The sequence below is a fragment of the Neoarius graeffei genome, chromosome 12 (assembly GCF_027579695.1).
Source record: "Neoarius graeffei isolate fNeoGra1 chromosome 12, fNeoGra1.pri, whole genome shotgun sequence".
Lineage (NCBI taxonomy): Eukaryota > Metazoa > Chordata > Actinopteri > Siluriformes > Ariidae > Neoarius > Neoarius graeffei.
In genome coordinates this window covers 81,577,696-81,593,772 of record NC_083580.1, presented here as the reverse complement: position 1 = coordinate 81,593,772, position 16,077 = coordinate 81,577,696, and the positions used below count along the sequence as shown (strand labels likewise).

The 16,077-nt window shown below is 42.3% G+C and overlaps 1 protein-coding gene across 1 annotated transcript in view; it reads right to left on the bottom strand.

Moving 5' to 3' along the window:
- Nucleotides 1-16,077, bottom strand: part of lars1b (leucyl-tRNA synthetase 1b) — a 57,921-nt gene extending 41,844 nt beyond the window's left edge. The window contains exons 1-7 of the mRNA XM_060936534.1: nt 15,987-16,077; nt 14,976-15,091; nt 14,762-14,849; nt 14,567-14,647; nt 11,515-11,655; nt 598-759; nt 31-143 (exon numbers count right to left, since the gene is read on the bottom strand). Coding sequence (XP_060792517.1) covers nt 31-143; nt 598-759; nt 11,515-11,655; nt 14,567-14,647; nt 14,762-14,849; nt 14,976-15,091; nt 15,987-15,992 — 707 coding nt within the window. The 5' untranslated portion in view covers nt 15,993-16,077. The remainder of the gene's footprint in view (nt 1-30; nt 144-597; nt 760-11,514; nt 11,656-14,566; nt 14,648-14,761; nt 14,850-14,975; nt 15,092-15,986) is intronic.

Here is a 16,077-nt window from a genome sequence, read left to right as displayed (position 1 = left end):
CAGGATTAAAAAAAAAAAAAAAATACATACCTCTTCCCAAACTTGATCTTCTTCCTGTCTCTCAGAGTGACAAACTGCCATCGCACAAAGGAATCGTAGAAAGGGTTGGCATCGGTGGTGATGAAGGAACGACGCCAGTCCACCTAAAACACACCAGCATCAGGCGCTGGCTTTTTATTGTTGTTGAAAATTAAAGTATTTCACCTGAAATTCAGCTTCCCCCCCCAACATTTTTAAAACACAAGATCTCTGAAGCCCCGTCCTGCGTGTAACATACACTCATAACTCAGGTCGGTTTATAATAAAAGAGTCTTTATAAACTCCTTTCCTTCACGCTGTATACAGGGCGGAGGGATGAGAGAAAAATATCATATATGATTCATAAAAGTTATTTCAGTGAAACGTGACCTGAGACTGAGAGCATGACATTAGAGCTGCTGGAAAAAAAAATCCAAAATAATAAATGTTCATGAATACAAATGCATATTAAATGTATTTTTACTTTAACATCGCATCTACTGCTTCCCGTTATTATGTAATTTTTTTTTTAGTAAACTGTAATTGTATATGTGGTGCAAACATTCGCTCCATGTCTACCTTCACACCCATCCTTTTCAGATCTTTCACAGCCAGTGGAGGAAAATAATCCAGCCAGTGCTCAGCGTTAGAAAACTTGATGATCTCCTCATCCTTCAGGCCCAAAGACTTCATGATGTCCCACTGGAACTTGGAGGATCCGGCTTTAGCAGCTGCTTTGCTCTGATGAGAGAATGCACATGAAAACACTATTAATACGACTACTACTAAACATCATCATCATGATAGAGACCGTCACGAAAGTCACAGTAATTTGCGCTGTTACAAACTGGGATGTCTGGTCACCGTACCCTAGATCCGAAATTGTAAGAGATAGAGAATGATGCTTAGTGAGGAAACACTGCACCCTGCCACCCTGAACAAAATATAAAAAAAAAAAAAAAACCTGATTGGAAAAAAAAATGAAAACTGAGAGTTATGAGTGATTGGGGGGAAAAAAAAAAAAAAAAGCTGTTTTTCATGGATCGTTCTGGTTCGGTGATCCGGATCAACACTAAGTCATAGCAACTTAATTCAGTCTTCATGTGAAATTTGGTGATGATTGGTTGAAAAGTGAGGGAGAAATAGTGTCGTCCTAAAAATGTTAGGAGGATAATAAAGAGTAAAATAAATAAATAAATAAATAAATAAATAAAATGACGACTCAAGTCGTGAATCACTTCATATGATTTATTCCATCTATACTGTATTACATTCAAATGCATCAGAATCTCAGTTCTGACCAAAATAAAAAGTGCTTATCTAATAAATGCATCATAAAATGTGCTCATAAAGTCAGTACTCATACTCCTCATGAAAAAATAATTAGATTATAAATTTACATGTTGTTGGTTATCTGTGGTCGTGCGCATGTGTGACGTTACGCATGATAGCAAGAGAAGGAAAGACATTCAGCTCACCAGACAGTTCCTTACTGTTTACGTACCAAAAAATAAAAAGAGATTGTTCACGAGTCCCAAATAGAGTCCGTCTCAAGTCTCGAGTCTTTTGAGGACGACTCTGAAGTCCAGTTTCAAGTCACTGCATGTGTGACTGAAGTGCGACTCGAGTCCAAGTCACAAGATCGAGTCCCAAATTCCGCTAGAGAATAGGCAAAGTGAGGCAACAAACCTTCCACATATTTCTCATCTCATTATCTGTAGCCGCTTTATCCTGTTCTACAGGGTCGCAGGCGAGCTGGAGCCTATCCCAGCTGACTACGGGCGAAAGGCGGGATACACCCTGGACAAGTCGCCAGGTCATCACAGGGCTGACACATAGACACAGACAACCATTCACACTCACATTCACACCTACGCTCAATTTAGAGTCACCAGTTAACCTAACCTGCATGTCTTTGGACTGTGGGGGAAACCGGAGCACCCGGAGGAAACCCACGCGGACACGGGGAGAACATGCAAACTCCACACAGAAAGGCCCTCACCGGCCCCGGGGCTCGAACCCGGACCTTCTTGCTGTGAGGCGACAGTGCTAACCACTACACCACCGTGCTGCCCCCTTCCACATATTTAAAAAATTAAAAAAGCTTAACAGTTCTCCAAAGTAACCCTGAGGTCTCATTACTCGCAGTCTCATGGCATGAGGAAGAACAAGGGCATGGTAAAGGGGTCCTGAGAGTTTTAGTTGCCCTGTGCTCACTCTAGGACCCAAATTGTTTAGCGAAAAGTGCTAAAGACTCAAATTTTTCTTTAGCAATTTTGCTTAGCAAGAAATGCTAAAAGAACAATTTTCTTTTTAGCAAAGTAATTTTTTTTAGCAAGATATGTTATATTTCTAAATATTTCTTGCACTGACATAATATTGAAAAATGAATTGTTATTGTAGTTTGTTGGTGTTTCAGTAGTGTTTGCAAGCTTGTTTCCTGCCTTTGTCTTTCCATGTTCTTGATTTATGTTCATAGCATGCTTATTTATTCTTGAATCCTCTTATTTTGATCATTTCATCAACTGTATATATGTAATGAAATTGTGTGTTTAATTTAACCCGCTTAATCTGGTTTACGGAGTCCATATTTTTCATTATAATTATATCTAACATCTGGTGTGATGTGCTTTGCATTGTTTGCCATCTATGCACCTTTTAGCCCTTAGTCACCCTCTGTAGTATGCTGGCTGGCTGTGTAACATAACTGCATGGTGAGTGGCTTTTATCACACCTATGGGTCATGTATAAATTTGAACTGGCCAAGTTGGCCTGGCCAACATCAGTGTCTGACTTGACCAATATCAGTGGCTGTCCTTGCTAAATTAATTTTTTATTTTATTATTTTCAAAATTCTATTTTAACATCTCAACCACTGGTATTGCCTCGCGTGTGTGTGTTTTCATTATTGAGATGTGTGTATGTATAATTGGGATCCGTGTGTGTGTGTGTGTGTATAATTGGGATCCGTGTGTGTGTGTGTGTGTATAATTGGGATCCGTGTGTGTGTGTGTGTGTGTATAATTGGGATCCGTGTGTGTGTGTGTGTATAATTGGGATCCGTGTGTGTGTGTGTGTATAATTGGGATCCGTGTGTGTGTGTGTGTGTGTGTGTGTGTTTAGGGGGAGGGGGGGTGTCTTTATGGGTAGGATGAAGGGAGCTCAAGGAGTTAAAATCAATGGTTGTTTCTTATAAATTAATCTCATAACCCAAATATAAATGATATTCACCATTAATTTCTCAAATGAAACACTTGCAGTCAAAACTTTGAACCATGTGCGTCAAAACACTCTGAAAACAAGGTACACTTGGTCGATATATCCTGGTTCATCTGCGAGTTCTTCCAAAGTTCTGTCAGGGTTGAGATTATGTAGAAAATACGTCTTTAGAATGGTTATATCGTGTTTTTATCCCTAACTGAGAAAGCTAACAGAATATTCTAATATGTTATCTCACTTTTTAGATAAGTTTGTCATACGTAAAGTCGGGTAATTTATTTTAAACAAACCTCGCTATAATCTTGTTCACTAATGAGCGAGAATTGCCGACATTATCAGCGTAACTCGGAAATTGATCATTTTATATGTAAGGTCCGATGCTACATAGACATATAAACAGACACCGCATTGAGCTGGTGGCCGTTGCTGGGATACGTCAGAGTGTCCGCCGTATTTGATGTGGCAAATCTTCCCCGTAAACCAATGCAAGTAAATGTACTGAACTTCATAAAGCCCCTTTCTACAATAATGTTTAACTCGGTGCCTTTTATTCACCCATTAAGACACACACGTATATATTTGGGAAACAAACAGGCATCAAAACAACACATAACTTTTAACGTGATGGTTATAAATAGTGTGCGAAATACCAGTCAATATTCTGAATGACCGCCAAACTGAGTTCAGCCAGGTTCTAACGTCATACCAAAACAAAATACATCACTGATTCCTTCACATTCAGAAAGGTTAAAAACGTTCATCATACGTTCAAAAACGTTCATCATAGTGTGGCACTGTATTCTCTAATTCTCACTGCTTATAACTCTACACCCCCCCGGTGGAGATGAGCTGGGAAACTGAAGACTGAAGGAACAGTATTGAAAAGTCTTTTTCCAGTCTCGCCTGTGAAAGGTAATCCCATGTGATCTCGTTTGGACGGTAAACCTGTTGGTACAGTTAAACGCAGCACATGAATGAGGCATCTTTATTCTCGGCTACTGTCTAGACGCTATACCAGAGACGGTTGAAGAATCTCCACTTTACCACATCCAATATGGCGGCGAGGATGACGTATGATTCTACAGAGAAGGCAGCGTCTATGTTTATGTGTCTATGCGCTGCTATTGGAAGACGTAATTTGCGGTCAACCAATAAGAAGCTTCGAAACTCGGGGGCGTTGGTTATAAATCAAAACATCAAAGATGGACACGAAAGGTACTGTTCATCTTGAGAAATCGCAATTGTTTGATGGCTTTTGCTTAAACTTTAAATGACTTTCGCATAAAATGCGAATACAGATGATTTTCTTCTCGCAAATTGGAATGAAACTTCGCAATTTGCGGACGTGCGAGCGGCTAGCGTGAGCCCAGTTGCCCACAATAACAGTAGTAATTAGGATGTTTAATTTTACTTGACAACTCTTTTGAAGCCCCTGCAATGTAATGAGACCTGCTTCAGGACAACGTCACATCAGCAGCAGCCTCTAGTCACATATTAAATTACATTGAGAATAAAAAAAAAAATATTTATAACCTGAAATCATTCTTTTAATCAAGTATAATTGATTTGTCTTTCCAAAATCTTTATTAAATTTTAGACGACAGGTCAAGCAGTGAAGTTGATCTCAGCAGGTCGCCCACATCTAGAAAAACACAAGGTTCCATTTGGACTGCCTGTTAAATTACATGAACAGCCACCAAGGTAGATTCTGTCCGATTAAATAACGAAGCATTGAGACAAAGCCAGAGCCACCGTTTTCAACCGGGGTGTTAAAGGAACACACTCAGAGAAGGTAAAGTGGGAGGAGGGAAAATATGGAATTCAAATTCTAATTTCAGAACAGAATCCTGAAGAGAGAGACATACAGGACACACCCTCCACTCCACATTTCAACCTTCACATCTCTCTCTTCAAACTTCACTTCTCTCGCTTTACACCATCCTCTACCGAAAATGGTAAGTTGTAACCAGATCCCCTTCTGAACAAGGCTGTTTCTCACTACTGAAAAGACCAGGGGCTGAGTCAGGCTTTCCTGGGGCTTGTATTTTTAAGGGAGACTGGCGAGGTTCTCGAACTTGACAAGAAATCTCATTACCCACACATTCAAAGGTTATTACATCTTTATTACTGATTTCTGCACGGCTGCTCTTTTTACATTTTATGGAGTTCAATTCAGTTTCTGTCTCCTTATCATCATCAGGAGACTGAAGCATGTGCCAATTGGCTATTAAACATTAGTAAAATTTATCATTAGTTTAATAAGAAATTATATTTCTACTCACATCTCTCTCCTTTAGGACCATAAATACAAATTCTAAGCTCTGTTATTATACAGGGTTAGTCAAAATTAACACTAATGGATTATTTTTCTCCTGAATGCATGGTGCGCCGTGACTGCTGCTGGCGGAATTGGGCCCTACTTTTCTGAACCAACAGTGATGTCAGACGTCTACTTACAGATGGTGCAGCAGTACGCCATTGGCGAGCTTCCACTACAGATCCGATTGGTTTCTACCATTTAAGTGTTAACTTAATTTTGACTAACCCTGTATTACAACATCCCAAATCCCACAGGATATCCCATCTCACAAGACTACAATCATGTCTTCCAAGTATGTCTTGGACAGACACAGACAGACCATTTTCTCCAACACATCCAGGCTCAGTGGACTGCAGCAGCTCATGTGTAGTATCTGGACAACACATTTATGCAGACCTTAATATTGTGTGGCAAGCAACAAACAAATCAAACCAAAAAAGCTATTTTATCCCTATCTGTGACTTTTTTTTTTTAAACAACTACATGTGGAGCCAAAGATAAAATTTCCACATTTATGGACCAATAAAGTATATTTGATTTGATATGGCTGGCTGTAGGCCGGTTGGCTGTAGGCCGGTTGGCTGGCTGGTTCTGCGTAGGCAAAATGGAGCATTAAAACATAGGATTAAATGATGTCAGGGCAACTATTGGTGTCTATACGAAGACAAATTGTTATCAACCTGTTCAATAAACTCAGTCGGAGCAGACAGACCCCCGCTGTAAATAATTGTTAACCCACTCGAACTTTTGAGCTCACCTGGCTCACTGAATCATACAGACCCGACGCTGTAAATTCAACAGAACCAGCTACACGGTTTTGTGCATCAACAACTCGATCGGTTACACTGTTGAAACAGTCTATACACACCCACGCTCGATGACTTACCATCTGTTTTCATCTTAAAAAAAAAAAGAAATCCAACAATAATGGATTGGTATCAAGTCGTCTTTCGACCAGTTCTGAAATGTTCTTCTGTTGGCAGGTACCAGCATTTTGAACGTGCACTGTGCAGCGCTCAGTTATGTCGCCCCTCCGTATTTGGACGCTGCAAGTCAAGTTCTGATCGGTTTCAGTCAGTTGTTTTCTCATAAGCACTCACTTTTTTTGAGGGCGAAAATACCCGGGGCTATAGCCCTGAGCGATAGGGTCTAACGACGCCACTGCTTCTGAACAGGACCAAGTTGATGAGTAAATTTAATTGTCAGGGTTCATACGACAGAACCACTGGGATTTTGGAGTTGTAATATTCAGCAAGACAAGCAGTCTATTCTTGCAGTTGGTGACCACCTTAATACAAAGGAATTAAAAGCCTCGGACACTATGATTTAACACAGAAGCAGAAGATACAGTACAATCAGTAATATATCCAGACCGGTTTATTCAGAAAAATGTAATCATTTCCATCAGTAGGCCTCAGTATGGACCTGTTCATTTCTTTTTGTACTTCGCTGTTGAAGAAATAATTTGTTTCTCTAAAATCCAACTCTTTCTTTCTTCAGTTCCAGTCTCAGGCACCTCAGCTCAACCCCCCGTTTTACCCCATCCTACCACTGCAATTCTACCCCCTGACCTACCCCATCATGCCAGCCCATTTCCACCCCCTGTCCCACCCCGTTCCGACAACCGACTACTACTACCCTCCACCCTCAGTGATGGGGATGAACAAACACCACGTCCCAACTGTCCAGGAGGAGATTCTGGAAGGAAACGCCACGTCTCCTGCGACACCACCTGAAGGTGGACATGTTCGACAGTTGTATGAACACTCCTCAGGCTCATGCCACTGACTTGCTCACATTCAGTAAACAAGATTAAAATAAATCTCAGTTTCCACTGTCGATTCTTCTGCACATTCTTTAATGCTGTAATATTCTCAGTCTTAAACTTACATTTTATCTCCTTGTCCTGGATTTTGTCCAGATCAACATGTGACACCAGAACCATCAACACCAGCTGAGACAGAGCCTGAGCCTCAACCCACCTCCAATCTACCACCAGAAATTCTGGGCATTGAGGAGCCTTCATCCGCCAGACCCCCCCCAAGTCCAACTGCACTGAAGTTGGGAGAAATAAAGGATGTTGTCAACCCACTACTGTCCAGACCCCCAACTCCAACATTACTGCCTTGTGGAGAAAACCTGGACACTGAGGGTTCTGAGTGGTCCACATCTCCAAGCCTTACATCACCACTCAGTTGGGGAGAAATAATGGACATTGTTGACCCACTCCCATCCAGACCCCCAAACTCCCACATTACGCCCTTGGGGAGAAAACATGGACGTTGAGGGCTCAGAGCTGTCCCTGTCCTCAAATCTTACATCATTCAGTTGGGGAGAAACAATGGATGTTGTTGACCCACTACAGTCCAAATCCCCAACTCCAACATTACTGCCTTGGGGAGAAAAGCTGGATGCTGAGGATTCTGAGCTGTCCTTACCCCCAAATCTTGCATCACTCAGTTGGGGAGAAATAATGGACAATGTTGACCCACTCCCATCCAGACCCTCAACTCCCACATTACTCCCTTGGGGAGACCTATGAGATGAAGCTGATGCTCAGCTGGAGGAATTCAAGAAGGATGACAGGCAGGTGGACATCATCCCGGAGGAAAAGGAGCAGGTTAAGGAAAAGGTGCAGGGTATCGCTGTCAGGGAGCAGAAAAAGAAGACTGAACAGTTCAAGGAGCCAAAGAAACAAGATGACCAGAACCCCAACAAGCTCCCAAGCGCCAACGGCAAGAACACCAAGGTACAGCAGTCAGGTCTTTCTGCAAATCAGAGCCCTGAGAGGACATGCCTCTGTGTCCATATATGGGCATGGGGGTGTGTCCGAGTCCACATTTTTCACTTTTTGATTGGTTTAATGAACACACTGGATACTGACTTTGCCCTCTGTTCTGTAGGGAGTCGAACTGTACATACAGGGCATTGATTCCAGCGTGGACTCCAGGCAACTGTTTAATGAATTCCTCCCGTTTGGAAACGTCATCAATGCAAAGGTCAGCGACTAATCCCAATATCATCTTTTCCCAATAACCTGTGTTCACCTCCCCTGACGTCAAAACCCACGTGCACTTCCAGCACAAGGACACAAGTGTGTAGTGCACGGTTTATTTTATATCCTGCATTTTGTAGAGCTGCTGCCTGAAATTACATTTAACACAAAAGACATACATATGGACGATGGGGAGGTGCAATACCAGGACCCTGACATGAACACAAGTGTGCGTGTAATGCTTATTCTTTGCTTTCTGTATCTTCGCTGTCCCCTATAGGTGGTGATGGAGAATGGGTGCTCCAGAGGGTTTGGGTACGTCACGTACCAGACCATGACAGAAGCCACGATAGCGATCAGGGAGATGAACGGCAAGATGTCGGGGTGGAAGTTGTTGTTCGTGACTCTGTCGAAGAGTAAAGAGAAGCGCCAGTCTCGCTACGGTCAGACAGAGCAGAAGACCAGGAGCGGCCTTCCATTCAAGCCCTGGCTGAGTCAGAACACAAACGGAGGTTCTAGCCTCAACGTGAGTCACAGTCATATTTGTAACGTCTTACAGAATGGGTCCTGTTCATTACCGCAGGAGCTCACTACGAAAGCACATGTGGAGCGAATACTTTCGAATGCAATAATATGATCTAGAATAGTGTAAGGGGAATATTATACACACCAGGATAAAAGGTTTGATGATTACTGTTTTTTAATATAAAAAGAAGTCTCCTCTGCTTTTCTCTTTCAGGTCGTCCCTCAGTCACATCAACACATCACGACTGGAAATAAACTTTTGGAATAAATAAATAAATTAATTAATTAAATTGAAAAATGCTGCATAAATGGTCTGTGTGTCTCTCATAGTGAATAAATGTTGGTGTAAACGACTCACACAAACCGCAGTAAAGGTGCTGCGCTGTAAATCTGCTCAAATAATCAGCTAAAAAAATTCTACCTCAATAAAATTGAATTTTAACCCAACATTAAACAGTGAACACCAACAAAACCTCAATTATTAACATCGGTTAGTGATGAACGAGTGAGGTTTATATAAATACAGGTCGTGTTTAACAGCAGGCTCAGGGGGGAGAACACACGTGAGATTTTAAAGTGCGCACGCTGCATCAACTGTCTCACATCCGACTCGTAAATCCACCATGTCAGAACCCGAGCCTCCAGACTGCTGAAGACCACACCCACAGGATATGACCTCATTAAACTACTGTAGTAGGAGGAATAATGGATGAAGTCATGGGGGACTGGTCCAGATGCAGACTTGAAGCCCAGTCATGGCTCCTAAAGAAAGGAGTGCGACCCACTGCTCCAGGAACTGAGACTGGGGGAGTGAACCCAAGTGCAGAACCAACTAAACGATGATGTGCACCTCGGTGCTGACCAGGGAATCGGGCTGAGAGAAGGCTTGGAAAGCAAACTGAGGGATGAACACCTCCAAAGAGGAGGAAAAAAAAAAAGAGGGTGACCCCACACTAGACTGCAACCTAGCCTCCAGACTGATAGGTGACCAGATGGTTCATTTTCTTTGTGAAGAAAGAGTTGCAAATAGCAAGATCATTGGCCACGGAGAATTCTAGCAGCCTCTCACCTTCAGGGTCGCGATCACCAAAGCCAAGCCCTCCATGAATACCTTCATAGCCTGCAGCAGTTTCTCCAATATGACCATTGAAATCACCACACAAGAGCAAGGTCTCTGAACCCCCTGCTTTTGACACAAAGAACTGCAGTAGATCATAGAAAGCATCTTTAGTGCTGTCGTCTAGACCTGCTTGCGGGGCATATATAGAGAAGATGGTAAGAATGGTCACACCAATGTTGTTCTTAAGTAGACATAACCTACCGGATATACACTTGACATCCAGCACGCTCTCTACCCACTTCTCCGCGAGAAGTATTCCTACGCCGCCTGTCCCCTTTTCATTCCCGACCCAGAAGAACTTGTGTCTGGAGTCCTTACCACTAACCATACGGGCTGACCCTCCTCTCCATCTAGTCTCTTGAAGACAGCAGAGATCGACCTTTCTTCTGGAGATGGTCTCAACCACTTCACTGCTCCTTCCTCTCATAGTACCAACATTTAAAGATGCTACACGAAATTTTTGACGTGGTTGCTTGATGTCGATCTGGGGGTGCCCACGTCCGACACCCACCCTACCGTTAGTGACACTCCTATCACTAGGAGTCCCACTCTCTTCACTACTTCTTCGAACTTCCATGGCTTTCAATGGAGCGAGGATTTTTACAGCTGGATGCCCTTCCTAACACCAACCCCCAACCTGGAGGACCAGGGGATCACACTTCGTCTGGACCCTACCTTTCGACCTGTCCAGCTTGGGTGACCCTACCAGGAGTTCTAGACTCCAGCCAGCATAGCTCTAGAGGTCACAGGGACACACAAACTGCCCCACCACGATAAGGTGGCGATCCCAGTGGGACAGTGGCGATACCAGTGGGACTTTGAAGAATCTAAAATCTAAAACATATTTTGGTTTGATGAACATTTTAAAGTTTACTAAATGATTCCTTACGTGTTGCTGCATAGTCTGGATGACTTCAGTATTAATTTACAATGTAGAAAAAAAAAATTTAAAAATAAAAACATTGAATTTGAAGGCGTTTCCAAACTTTTGACTGGGACTGTGTATATACAAAAAAAAAGTGTAAAATTTATCATGTCACCCAGCCCTAATTGTAATCCAATATCTAATTAGTTAGTATTGCTTTTATTGACCATAAAATTTCCCTTCCTTTATGCTGCTTGTGGTTTTTTTCTGTTATTTTTTTCAGCTTGTCAAAGTTTTCCTAAATCGAGAAAAGACTGTAAATAATCCATGAAAACACTCCAACTCACTGCTTTTCTTCTATAGAATTGAGCAAAAAGGTAAAAAAAATTTTTTTTAAAAATTGTTTTAAAATTAAAATAGTGACTCATGAAAACCTCCGGTGTAATTTTTACCTTCTTCCCCTTGGCTTTGTCTTTGATGATAATCTCATCAGCGGTCTTTGGCTTCTCTTCTGCTTCCTCGTCGTCTTCATCAGGAAACTGGGGTGGACTTCCGTAGAGCTCCATCTCTCGCTTCAACTTATCTGCACAGGCCTAGAGAGAGACAACACAGTGTACACAAAATGCAGGGTGGAGGAAAATAATCAATCAATCAAATCAATCATCACCAGGGTGGTGTGATACAGCCCGAGTCACTGTTTCCACCCCAAAGTGGGTTTTACTCCTATAACAGCACATCCTTAAGGTGTTTTATTCCTCTTACACTACAACGGATTACAAATGTTCATTTATTAAATCAGGGCAGCACGGTGGTGTAGTGGTTAGCACTATCGCCTTACAGCAAGAAGGTCCGGGTTCGAGCCCCGTGGCCGGCGAGGGCCTTTCTGTGCGGAGTTTGCATGTTCTCCCCGTGTCCGCGTGGGTTTCCTCCGGGTGCTCCGGTTTCCCCCACAGTCCAAAGACATGCAGGTTAGGTTAACTGGTGACTCTAAATTGAGCGTAGGTGTGAATGTGAGTGTGAATGGTTGTCTGTGTCTATGTGTCAGCCCTGTGATGACCTGGCGACTTGTCCAGGGTGAACCCCGCCTTTCGCCCGTAGTCAGCTGGGATAGGATCCAGCTCGCCTGCGACCCTGTAGAACAGGATAAAGCGGCTACAGATAATGAGATGAGATTTATTAAATCAACATGATCTACAATCACCAGCCACTTTATTAGGAACACCCACTGTTTTCTGTGATCAGCCGATCCCTCGACAGCAGCACGATGCATCAAACCATGCAGAAACAAATCAGGAGCTTCAGTTAATGTTCACAATGTTCAAACATCAGAATGGGAAAAATTGTGATATCAAAGTGTGACTTTCTTCCTTTCACTGTGGTATGAGTGTTGGTTTGAGCCAGATGGGCTGGGTTGAGTATTTCAGAAGCTGCTGATCTCCTGGGGTTTTCACACACAACAGTCTCTAGAGCAGGGGTCACCAAACTATGGCCCGCGGGCCAGATCCGGCCCGCCACCCCCCTTTGACCGGCCCCCCAGCCCCTCTGCCACCCCATCACTTGAACCGGCCCTATGAGGCAATCCCCAAAAGTGGTCATGGCCTATTTTTTTTTAAATTGCTTTTTGGCAAATAATAACATGTCTGCATCTTGTATTTTGTTGATTTTATCAATTAAAATTGATATTTAGTTATAAAATGAACTATTCATATTTTCCACATTTTCATCATATGCTCGCAATCAAGCAGTGACAGGCAGCGCACGCGCAGAGAACTGTCAGTGTTCAGGACAGCAAAATGGCTAGCGGTCAGCGAAAAGCTGACAGAGTGCAGAGTTTTTAAAGAACAGTGGACCACCGATTATTTTTTCGTTCAGTGTAACGACCGTGCAGTTTGTCTTGTATGTAAAGAAAGTGTGCCGGTTTTCAAAGAACATAATCTGCGTCGTCACTATGAAACCTGCCACAAAGAGTATGCTAGTTTGCGAGGGCAAACAAGAGAAGACAGGATTCGGAGGATGAAATGCGGACCGGCTGCACAACAGAATGTATTCCTTCACCAAACCCAGATCAACCAGGCTGCTGTCCGAGCTAGCTATAAGGTAGCTCACCTACTAGCTACCCATGGAAAGCCGTTTACTGATGGGGACTTTGTTAAAGTATGCGTGCTTGCTGTGGCCGAGGAGGTGTGTCCCGACAAGAAGGATGCGCTCAACGCGGTGAGTCTCTCCGCACCTGCTATGACCAGGCGAACCGAAGATTTGGGGGACAACGTGTATGACCAGCTGAATGAGAAAGCGTCAGAATTCGAGTTTTTTGCTTTGGCCATGGAGGAGAGCAATGACGTGCAGGACACAGCACAACTGCTGTGATCTATTGCTCATATTATAATTTCACTGTTTTTTAAAATGTATTTATTTTATAGGCCTATTTATTTGACCTTTATTAAGTGCTGCATACAATTATTATTTATATTATTAATAATATCAACAGGCCTACCTACAATTTATAATTTTCCACTCACCTTTGCCAGTGTCAATCACCTCAAATAGGCAGATGTTTCTTACCTTGACAGCTTTGATATTATTTTTATTAGAAAATAAATGGCATATCAGTGGTATTTCAAATTAAAACAAAGTGTGAAGACTTGATTACTACTTTTGCAAACCACTAGTAAAGATAAACAAATATGTGCCAGGAATCAAGTGTGGATATAGTAGTGTGGATATAGTAGTGTGGATATAGTAGTGGGGATATAGTAGTGGGGATATAGTAGTGGGGGATACAGTAGTGGGGGATACAGTAGTGGGGGATATAGTAGTGGGGGATATAGTAGTGGGGGATACAGTAGTTGGGGATACAGTAGTGGGGATACAGTAGTGGGGATACAGTAGTGGGGATACAGTAGTGGGGATACAGTAGTGGGGATACAGTAGTGGGGATACAGTAGTGGGGATACAGTAGTGGGGATACAGTAGTGGGGATACAGTAGTGGGGATGGCCGTGCCAGGCTAGTAATCTCTACTACACAATGAGGCCTGCTGGTGGTCATATTTGTCTGGGTCATACAATTCTATGCGATATAGCTGACCCGACCTCGGCCCCCATCACAGTCAGGAACGACAATGTGGCCCCCAGAGAAAAAAAGTTCGGTGACCCCTGCTCTAGAGTTTACACAGAATGGTGCAGAAAACAAAAAACACTGAGTGAGTGAGCAACAGTTCTGTGGGTGGAAACAAACGCCTTGTTGATAAGAGAGGGTCAGAGGGAAATGGACAGATTGGTTCAAGCTTTTTTTGCCAGGAAGGATATAGTAACTCATATAATCACTCTTTACAACCGTGGTGAGCAGAAAAGCATCTCAGCATGCAACAGCAGAACAACACATTGGGTTCCACTCCTGCAGCCGAGAACAGGGATCTTAGAATCAACAACAAGTTCCTATTAAAGTGGCCAGTGAGTGGATATATGTACAAATATGCATGTAATATTTATCCATCTTTACTTACTTTAATAGGCATCCCAGTACAGTGTAATCCAAAGGGGAAAAGGCAGTGCCGTCCTTTTAAACGCTGATACCCCACTGCAAACTAAAGAGACGCTTTAATTAACAATTAACAGGTCAGACAAACTCCTTCCTGTACACTGATGTACATCACAAATCATCTTTAAACATCAGATGTGATATATGATGAGATACATACCTCACACTTTGACAGACAGAACGTGTGACCGAGATGCAGTTTCCCGTTCATGTACGGATAAGGAAAGGTAACAAAGTACTTGTTCTTACTGTAAAGAAAAAAGCCAGTGGACTTTAGAACATTAGACCATCACACACTATGCAAACAAAAGTTTGTGCACACGCAAGTGTCATTTTTACACCACTTGTAACACGATGTCTCAACACAAACTCACATCTCTTCCGCCACTGCTGGCGCGTCGCTCTCGAACGTTTTCTCATCTTCCCATTTCTTCTGGATTTCTGTCTCGATCTTCCTCAAGAAGTCGAGCTTTGCTGTTCCTTTTCGTTCCTAAGGAGAACAAATGAAAAATTTCTATAAATCCCACTATGCTTCTTTATACATTTTGCTACTTGAGGTATTTTCTGATTAAAAAGTAACTAAAATACACGACCCATCCATCCATCCATCCATCCACACACAAGCTGGAAGCGTCTTCTGATGATAAAAAGTCACAGTAACAAAGTCAACAAAACAGCACAATTTTTATGGTACTGTTTAACAAAGTGCACAGCAATAGGAAGGTTTGATAATTAACTACACCAGATTAAGCATCTGGGAGTGATAGACCAATATAATATAATATAATAAATTGGGTCACAACACACTTTGAGATAACATAATATTTTAATAATACTTTCATTGTGAAATGTGTTCCAAAACCAATATACCGTGATACATATCGTGTATCGTGATGTGATTACTTATAGTCATATCGCTCCACTTGCAAACTCTACAGCTGTTTATCTTCTCCTGGGCTTATTAAAAATCATATCCGGGTATTTAACTCACATTAAACACAGTCACATTCTATTAAAACCCTTCTTAATTTATGAAATAAATATGCAAATAAGTCTTAGCACACTAGAAATACATCTCCAACAGCATAATTATGGTAAAAAGACTCTCATGGCTGACTGTAACCTGGGCTGAATCCCAAACGCCTGCCTTGTAGTGTTTATAGTGAACTACCTAGGGTGTAAGAATTGGCAGTGTCGGACACTACCTAGTGCACTATATAGGGAGTGATTTGTTGTTTGAAACGCTACCATTAGCATAGCACAGCACGGTTTCGTATGCTAACTAACAGCTTCTACTTTTAGCTACACACAAGTCCAACAAGCATCGTGTCAATAATAAGTATTATTCCAAAACACCACACAAACACACCAAACAGGAAACATACCGTCATTATCCGTTAGTTAAGAATAACTTTAAAGACAACCGGAAAGAGAAGAAGAAACACGCCGCCGGGTCCTCAGCACTTTTCTGACGAA